The following is a 10,000-nucleotide window of genomic DNA, read 5'->3' on the forward strand; positions in this document are numbered from 1 at the left end:
AGAATATTTAGCTTAGATTTACATAGTTAGATTTTATATTTAAATTTAGTTGTATTTTTAAGGCGCATTAGATCATATATTGTAATACATTTTGCGCTATAGAAGTATTAAATTATTATTATAATTTTGTTGGAGCGAAAAATCCTATTAACGTTACGTACTTTCTATGTCTTTAAATTGCAGCACCTACCACGATTCCGCCACCTACAACAACTCCGTTACCCACGACAACTCCGCTTCCGACAACCACTCCAGAACCAACGACGACACAGGCCCCTCCCTCTCCTCCCCCTCCTCCCCCGGCTCCTATTGTAAGTATAAGGTCAGGTGTATGATGTATTATAATGCACTAGTCAATTGAAACCACGGCCCCCTTTCCCCCCCCCCCCCCCATCCCCGGGAGGTAGCGGGGGAGTATCGGGGACATGGCCTTGGTAGTACGCGTTTGCTGCGCATTTCTCCGGTCGGACGGTGACAGTAACAGTTTGTTAAATTAGCGAGGATTTTTCGCGGGGCTTGTAACGCTAGCCTTGACAGATTCCAAGCATCGAAAAACGTTCCAGCGTCAACATGACAGAGACAACAGAGAAGGTAATTAAGCTATAGCAACAAAGGCTTTGATATTATCACTGTTTGGGTAACATTTCTTTCCGTTCCCTCCTGGCTGCTTTGCCTGCAAAGGTATACAGAACGATTCCATTAGCAATTGCAAAGATGTGGTGAAAACCTTGGCAGCTATCGCGTTTGTCAGCGATACAAAAAAAAAAAATTTTAATATGAACTTGGTAAAATCTTGTAATTACACATTGGGGACATGAAAGTGAGGATTGTAACGATTAATTGTAACGATTGGGGGGGGGGGGGGGGAATTTTAAATGTAACACTGTACGAATGTTACATCCCTCACTACGTCCCGGGGGTGGGGGCATGGTTTCAATTGACTAGTACATAACACGTTTCATTTTGGGCACAAAACCGTGCATCCAGATGTTACTTGGTAACAAAAAAACACACTTAAGGAACAAAAAAGAGAAGAAAAAAAGAACAGCACGGAAAAGGTAGTAATGAAATGTTTAGACCCCTAAACGGAAAGATAAGATATATAGGATTTTTGGGGGCGTGCAGGAATTGGGGAGATGGATTTGTTGACATTTCATTCCTCCCACGCCACATGAACTTTCACCGTGTTTTGCCATAACTCACCTAAGTATTCAAAAGCTTGAGGTGAATTCCAGTCTAACCCCGCACTAACTAACCTGTGTTTTTTTTCTAGTTTTAGTTATGGTACCCATGTTAAACGAAGAAAAGCTTGCATGTTTGATGCCGCGATTAAAAGTTTGCTACGCCAAAAAGACACTTTTAGAGAATGGTCATCGGAAATGTAACCAGAAAAAAAAAAAAAAAAACAAAAAAACAAAAAGAATTATTAGACGGTGCAACTTATCTTTCACATTGCCTACCCTGTTTTAGGCTCTTAGTTTGTGAGGACGAGCGAAAAGTAGTCAGGATCAAGGAAAAAGCGAGCGCGAGTAGGAATACTAGGGAGATGGAAGGCGGAGGTTCTATTGGTTTTTTTCTCGATCCGGACAATATTTCGCTCGTCGCCACCAACTAAGAGCCTGGATTAGGCTGGCCCATGGCAGCTCGGTCTATGTAAAATTTCGAATCTTTATCCCCCCATTATATTATATGAGTTTTGGCTAACGTATCAATAAACACAAGCATGCACTTAATTTCAATTTAAAACGGCGCGTTTTAAGTTTTCGGTATTTTCTTAGCTTTTGTTTCTTCAGTAGTCCGTATCTTTCACAAGATTTCACTTCGACGATGAAGAAGTTTATGAAACTGTTGTCGGTCACTTAATAGTGTGGTAGCACGATTTTGCTTTTATTATGCAAGTGTTATTGTACAGAAAAAGACGTTTTGTTTGCATCTCAATTTGCTAGCGGAAAGGAGAACCTGGAGATCCTGGGCCAAAGGGAGTAAAGGTTTGCGTTTAATTACTTGTGATGTCGTTGAAAGCTGTAAGGTGTGATTCGTTCCAGAAGACTAAATGATACTCATTTGTTCTCGGGTATAATCGAGGTAAAACACCGTGTTGGAAAAGCCTAGGAATACGTTATTGTTTTTATAATGACTTAAGAGCCGGTGGTCCTTGGTTCAAACTCTGAACACACTAAAAATTAGGGTCTTGAAATAAACGAGGACAAAATAGCGTCTTCACCATGACAACTGCTTGTTGTAAAACTTCAAGGTAGTAAAAAGCTCGGTTAACTGTTGGCTCTGTCTTACCGCACGTGGTCATAGCGTTTAAGACAGTAGTTTGCCGAGCTAAAGAGTAAAGCAGGGAGTCCCCATCGGCGGAGAGACAGTAATCGACAGTCGCTGCTGTGTTTACCCTACATTTAAGACAAAGCGCTAGCTATTAAAACATAAACCAGTCCCGTCTTCGAAGGAAGTTGGACGAATTTAAGATTAGAAGCAGTGCTGAACGACCAAAGATTTTCTCGGAGAATCTCACAAAGGGGAAAAGTGGTCCAAAATCATTACTCGGTTTTTTTTTTTTTTAATGACGAGTTATTGCGAGGCTTATCAGTGTAGTTCTTTACAGAGTTAAAGGGGAGAAATATCTTGATTGACGACGTGCAAGCTGTACCGATGAGTAAATTAAACAAATCGAATGTCACGTGGCTCAGCGTTGTTTGTACTCGTATCGACAACGATGTCCGCCATATCGTTGTCGATAATACAGACAATGCTGAACCATTTTACCTCAATATTCAACGTCCAAGAAAATGTTTATTTTTATGGGCCGATTTACACGGTACGATTTTTGTCGCATGCGACAAGCTCACGACAGACCTACGACATGACTTAGGATTGTCGTAGCGTTTTAAAATAAGGACTTTAAGATCTGTCAGTGTAAAATGCAGACTGCAGACTGCAGACTGCGGACTGCAGACGGCGGCCCAGGGGTAAAATGCAGACTGAGGTTATAACGTAACTGTTGAAAAAGCCCAAACCCCTTAGAAATGCTAACCTTAGGCCTAATTAGGCCTAAAACAATATTTAGGCTTAATTGTTGTCGTCAAGCCTCAAATTTGGTGATTTCACGTCGTCGTTATGCAAAGGACCGCAAACATACTTGCTAAAATCCGTGCTGCACGTGCAGCACGATTATTTATGCTCTTTTAACCAATAATATTATTGTTTTGTGGCGTTGTCGTAGTCGTAGCCGTCGTCGTTTCTTAAACTCCCGATTAAAATGCTACGACATTTTTTCTGACGTACACAACAATCGTAAATCATGTTTTGGGCTTGTCGTAAGCCGTAGTCGCATGCGACAAAAATCGTACCGTCTGAATCCGCCCTAATATGACAAAGGCATGGCAACGTTATGAGCGGCGCTTTAATTTAGGGAAAATGAAAATTTATCTCCAAGTGTTGACGTCCTCCATAAAATCTCAAATTTTACTATTTCACGTTGTTGTTTTGCTGACGACGGCAAAGAAATGGACACAAATGAAAAACGCACGTGCAGGGCGTGCAAAACTATTGTTTGTGCCCACTAAACAGGCAAATTTGTGACGTTTTTGTAGCCGTCGCCGTTGTCGTTCCCAAAGCTCCCTAATAATGGCATTAAAAACGCTTACAATTTTTTTCATGAATTCCCTCCCCGCGGTTTTTTTTTTTAAAGCAAACCGGGTGATGTAATGTAGAAATTCGGTATAGAATGTAGATCTTACTTCGCAACTGTTGGAAACGCGGATATCAACACTAGTCACTCACGTCCTCGTTGTATAATATCATTTTAATCTTCACAGTTAACCATTCGTTGTATCTCTAATACGTCTCAATCACCGATTCCAAATTCAAAGAAAAAAGGTCCTTATACCCTCTGGATGAGGTTGCTAAGGAAACTCTGTTTACGTCATTGCTAAGATCAAGATTGCTAAGATGTAGCGCTAAACAACTGTCACGCACTATATATTCCTAACAGCAACTATGGACTCCTTTACCTTTTAATTAAGGAGCTTTGGCGTGGACGTGAAAGGATTATAATTTTAAGGACTAGTCATTTAGGAGGAGGGCTGGCGCAGTGGTGAGAGCAACCGTGACTTGGCGTGACATCTGGGTTGAGTTTGTTGGTGCACTTCTCCGCTCCAAGAGCTTTTCTCCGGGTACTTAGGTTTTCCCCTCTCCTGAAAAAATCAACCAACCATTTCTGTATGGTGCTCCCAATTAGTGACCCCCATCCCCCCCCCCCCCCCGGCTAAATACACTTGATACTTATATACAGTTATCTTATATAATTATTATTTGTCATATATTTATTTACAGGGGGATAACGGTGTGCCTGGTCCCAAAGGCTCTGATGGAGATCGCGGACCTAAAGTATGAAATTATTCATAATGTCTTTTAGTGTCTGTTAATATTTAGCACCGCACTTCTACTTCGGTGTTTCATTAACAATTATTCCATGAGCGCGCGTTGGATATGACATGGTAAATAGCCAACGAGGCGCGTAGCGCCGAGCTGGCTATAACCAGTCTCATATCCAACAAGCGCGAATGGGATAATTGTTTTATTAAAGGGACACGGTCACGGTCTGCGCATGCTCGTGTAGCTGATCGAAACTTGAAAAAGTCAGCCTGACTTTTTCAAGTTACTAGCAATCACAAATTCAAAATGGCGTCTAGCGGAGGATCCGGACATGGCGGTAAACGCATCAACTCAGGGCGGAAACGAAAGGTCGAAGACAGAGGGTTATTTGCTTTAGATAAAGATAGCATTTGCTTTAGATAAACTTGATTTAATGCAAAATATATGCAGAATTCTTCAACTTACCGCTATTTCCGTAATGGCGGTCGAGCGTGACAAGTCTCGGAGAGAGTGAATGCTACTGCGCATGTCAGCCCGTGACAGTGTCCCTTTAAATTCCTTAAACTCCAAAAGTTTGGAAGTACGAGATACGAGCGAAAAAAGAGAGAAAATCCGAGCGAAATCGAAAAAACTTGATGAAGATGCGATGATGTGTAATACCTTGTGGTCAGACAGACGTAGGCTCATCACAAAAACATTTCTTGCCTTTTCGCGTACTTCTAAACGTCGGAATTGATTCAAAGTTTCTACAAAAAAAGTTTTTTTTCATTTTTGCATGGCTTTATTCAGAGAAAAATTTTGCTTTCCGGCTAAAAGGTTTTTAGCTTAGCAACGCTTAGCGCGGCAATCATTTACCTTATTAGGTTGAACTAAGGTATATGAGCTGATAAGCGAGATTGAGTGAGCCAATCAGAGCGCGCGAAATGTATTATCCGAGGTTGAGAATTTAATAATTTATGTTATTTCGTTTTAGGGCCAACCTGGAAACGATGGATCGAAGGGAATAATAGGACTTCCGGGACGTCCAGGTCCCCCTGGACCCCCTGGTCCTGTCTTCAATAATGTCACTAATGGAGGAAACGGGGAAAGCCCAATTCAACCAGGACCAATAGTTAGTATGCAATTGTTTGTTTTAGAGACCCTGTAGATTTCCAGTCGTGGCCTGTGATTGGAGAAGGAAACGATAGATGATACGAAAGAAACAATAGGCCTTTTGCAACAAACGATCACATGGTACAAAATCCGCCATGCTGGAGGGCAAGCTCATTAGGGAGCTTTAGCAACGACAACGGCGTCGGCAACGAGAACGTTACAAATTTGCATATTTAGTGGGCAAAAACAATAGCTTTGCACGCCCTGCACGTGCGTTTTTCATTTTTGTCCATTTCTTTGCCGTCGTCAGCAAAGCAACAACGCGAAATAACCAAGTTTGAGGTGTTATGGAGAACGGCAGCACTTGGAGATAAATTTTCATTTTTCTCCCCTAAATTAAGCGCCGCTCGTAACGGTTTCATTCCTGAGGGACTGCCACACCTTTGTCATATTAAAAAGCTTGGAATAGTCGCGAAGTGATCGCAATAACGTGAATTTATGTTTTTACAAGACGTTCTCGCTGCCGTTCCCGTCGTCGTTGCTAAAGCTCCCTATTATTATTCCCCCACTGGAACATTAAAACAAAGAGACCTGAACCAGTCAAGCTTGACTTGCCTTTGTTTTAATGTCCCAGTGGGGGAATAATAATGAGCTTGCCCTCCAGCATGGCGGATTTTGTACCACGTGACCGTTTGTTGCAAAAGGCTTATTGCACCTATCCCTGATAACAAGAGAAGCTACAGGTCAAGAAAATAACAGTCTGGAATAGCTACAGGATTTCTTAATTTTTTCGCTTTCACACCAGAGACTGCTAGGCTGCACACGAGTACCGTTTGCTAATCAGAACATTACAACCAAGCAAGCAAGCAAATTGCGTGTGGATGTCAATCATCCTTGAAGTCTAGGTTACTTAAACGAGAACAGCGCAACTCGGTCGCTCGAAATCAGACCGAAGTTGCCTTTTCGAAGGAGGCGATGAATGCGACCTGCGGGAAATTGAAGACCTGCCGGCTGCTGGGGTTGATCGAGACTTGGACTAAGTCTTAGTGCCCTGAGCTTTGCCTCTGCCTTGTACGGACATTTTGCTTGTAGATCAGGGCGCTTTTTTCTAAATTGATTGCAGTTATCTAAAAAAGGTCGAATTTTATTTCCATCCTACTTCATTCAGAGGATTGAAATGCACTAATTAAAACGCGAGAGTTACAGAAATTCCTGTTGCTTAGCGGTATGACCGGTAATCAGGCGAAAGTACTGCGAGCTAGATCCGTATAAAAATTGATTTCATTGGCGTTTCCGTTATAAATAGTGATCGTGCTACCTTGCGTTAGCAAAGCTGACTTCGATGCGATTTCGTCTCTGACAGCTGTTGCATGGTCTATGTATGATCTCAAGTTTGGGTTGCTTTGCCAGCTATTGACATTCAGGGTTGCCAAGGTCATGGAAAAATCAGGGAAAAACGAAAATTTTTCAAGGTCAGGGAATTTTGTAACAAGTCAGGACAAATATTTTATATTGTCAAAGTCAGTTCACAGTTCACAAGATTTTGCGCACAAAATCCCGTGAAAAGCGCAAAGAGATCGAAAAAAGAAGAGCTGAAGCGAATTTGAAGCGAACTATTCACCAACTTTAAAGTCAGTGAAAATTGTTTAGATGTCAGGGAGAAGTCAGGGAAAAGTCAAAGATTTTTTCTGTTACTGATGATTGGCAATCCTGATGATTTTCAGTCTTTTCTGGGTATAGAGTCGCATTTCGTGATTTGAGTAACGTGATCAATGAATTGGAATAGGCAATTTTAGTGTTGATTGCCCTCACGAATCGTAACATGGCTTGTTTGGTAGGGAAAACAGCTAAGAGATTTCTTCAAAGAGTTTTCATTTGATTAAGTTGTAATGAACTGTAATGAAGTGAAAAGCTTTGAGTCACAAAGGCTCCACGCCTCTTTCGTTCTTGAATGCAGAATGAAAAAATATTCAACATATCCTAAAGCGCAAAAGTGTGGTTGTGGTTTTAACAATAATTGCGACACTTGTGCTTTCAAGATCATTTCAAGACAATGAAATAAGGAATGTAAAAATGAACACAGAGGTTACGAAAAGGCTAACTTACTACCCTTTCTTTCGGCTTACTAGGAACGTTCTTGATCAAGGCATTGCCTTCCTTTCAGATAAAGGGAAACAACACTGAAACTTGTCAATAATCAAAATAGAAAGATGTCTCTTTTTGAGGGGTTTTCGATTAAAAGAAAAAAAAAAACAAGAGTAAGGACTGGAATTAAAAAGCTGGGGCTAACTGATATCTCTAACTCACGATGTTACACGAAAGATATCAAGTAGATTTCATATTGAATAAAATTTTGTCGTTTCCTTTCTCAGATTGGTCAGCCTGGCAATAAAGGACCGAGTGTTGGTTTCGTAGAAATAAAAGGCGCTCAAGGAGAACCGGTATAGTAGCACATATCTTTGTAACACTTTAAATTCATTTACAGTGCGAATATCGAACTGCAAACAGTTCACCGACCGGAATTCAGGGGTGATAGACCGCAGGAAAAACGTGGGATCATCGCTGTAGCCGTAGCCTGCACTCAAGAGAGCTTTAGGTTCTAGGACGAAGACGAGAACGAGTACGAGATTTGACTGCCCTAATTTACTCTTTGTTGACAGCATAGGTTGCTCAGTTATCCTTATTGCTGGTAGCTGAGCCTTCTTGCTGATCGCAAAATACCAAAAGTGGTACTGTTTTGTTGAACTGTTTTGACACGACAACATTTTTGCTAAACCTCGTACTAAAATGACGGCGGTATCACGTTTTTCCCGTCAAAATGACGATGGTTTGCGCGCGCTCACTGTTGTTCTGTGAGAAAATGTCGTACTCGTAGTCGTTCTCGTCCTAGAATCTAATGCTCTCTACAGGCTCTCCGTGCGTGGAATGGTGCGCGGTCAACAGCTGCGGAATTGGAGTGTTGACCGCACGCAATTCCACGCACGAAGAGCCTGTGTGCAGGCTACTGTAGCCGGTACAGCAACCGTCCAAAAGCAGTAGACTACAACTCCAATACTAGGTCTATGTAACGGCATTTTCACAGATCAAGTTATTTTTAGACGACTTCTTAAATAAGATTTGGCTTCCACGGGTGACTATTCTCAATCCCATAGGTAGTACTGATTAGCTGGAACGGTCTGGTTTTGCAGATAATAAAAACTAGTAGTACCTATCGCTAAATGCCAACGAAACAGTCAATAAAATACATAGTTTGCAGATTTGTATCAAGAGTGCCATTTTTGGAACCCAATAGTAGTTGTAATTTCTTATTTCAAAGTATTGCTACTCAACTTATCTAAGTTAACAATACAAGAAATGTGAGTAAAACCCTTCCACACTTTGTATCTCGAACAACAATGTAAATGTCAACTTGTTTATTTTGAAATAATATTGAAAGTATTGCTGTAATTATAACAGCCCAGAGATTCTGGTGAATGGATCAGCACTCTCCACAGCTGAGAATTTCATCTATCTCGGTAGCGCAGTTACAAGCAACAATTCATCAGATTTGGAAGTAGAGCGTCGGATTCAAGCTGCCACCAAAACCTTTGGTTCTCTGCGCAAGCGCCTTTGGTTAAGACATGATATCAAGAGGACAACCAAAGTTAAGGTCTACAATGCAGCCATCCTGCCCGCACTTCTCTACTCTACTGAGTGTATGACCCTCTACAGAACGCACATAAAGAAAATCACCAGAACTCAGCTACGGCACCTGCGTCAAATCCTAGGGATCCACTGGCAAGACAGAGTACCTGATGTGGAAGTACTGAGAAGAGCCAATACACCTAGCGCAGAGGCACTCATCACGGCATCACAGCCACGTTGGGCTGGGCATGTCAGACGCATGTCTGACTCCAGACTCCCAAAAGCTAAGGAAAGAGGAAGCAAGGAGGACAGAAGCTCCGCTTCAAAGATGTACTAAGAGACACATGAAGAACACAGACATTTGCCCTGACACCTGGGAGGAAGCTGCCTCCAATAGAAGCAACTGGAGAGCATCGGTGAGGAGATCAATCGGATGCATAGAAGGGAAGCGTCTGGTGGAATATCATCGAGCCCATGAAAGAAGACACACTCTTGCAACATCAACCGGGCATGCATGCTGCATCTGTGGGCGGCTCTGCCGTTCAAATGCAGGACTTGCGGCCCACCTACGTAAATGCACAAAAAACCCCTCTCTATAACAGTCATCATCGAATCGATGGACTGCCGAAGAAGAATTATAACAGGAATATACAATAATTAAGTTGGATAAAATCAATGCCATGTACAAAACCGCCAAAGCGTTTTCAGTGTGAAACATGTCTCTCTTGCATGATTCATGGACGTTTTCCCTTGTAGAATTTTTCTGAGCAAGATACTGCCATGAATTATATGTCAAATTGATCGTTTAATTTTGTACTTTACAGACAATATTATTTCCTTTGAAAATTTAATTAAATTGTTCACAACTCAGTGGTCACAAAACGGAAAACAAACTGCTCTA

The 10,000-nt window shown here is 41.6% G+C and overlaps 1 protein-coding gene across 1 annotated transcript in view; it reads left to right on the top strand.

Annotated features, from left to right (window-relative positions):
• Positions 1–10,000, top strand: part of LOC137968215 (collagen alpha-2(I) chain-like) — a 72,255-nt gene that overhangs the window by 12,737 nt on the left and 49,518 nt on the right. Inside the window, exons 4-8 of the mRNA XM_068814833.1 lie at positions 184–311; positions 1,947–1,988; positions 4,342–4,395; positions 5,357–5,494; positions 7,848–7,916. Of these exons, the coding sequence (XP_068670934.1) occupies positions 184–311; positions 1,947–1,988; positions 4,342–4,395; positions 5,357–5,494; positions 7,848–7,916 (431 nt within the window). The remainder of the gene's footprint in view (positions 1–183; positions 312–1,946; positions 1,989–4,341; positions 4,396–5,356; positions 5,495–7,847; positions 7,917–10,000) is intronic.

The sequence above is a fragment of the Montipora foliosa genome, chromosome 8, assembly GCF_036669935.1.
Source record: "Montipora foliosa isolate CH-2021 chromosome 8, ASM3666993v2, whole genome shotgun sequence".
Lineage (NCBI taxonomy): Eukaryota > Metazoa > Cnidaria > Anthozoa > Scleractinia > Acroporidae > Montipora > Montipora foliosa.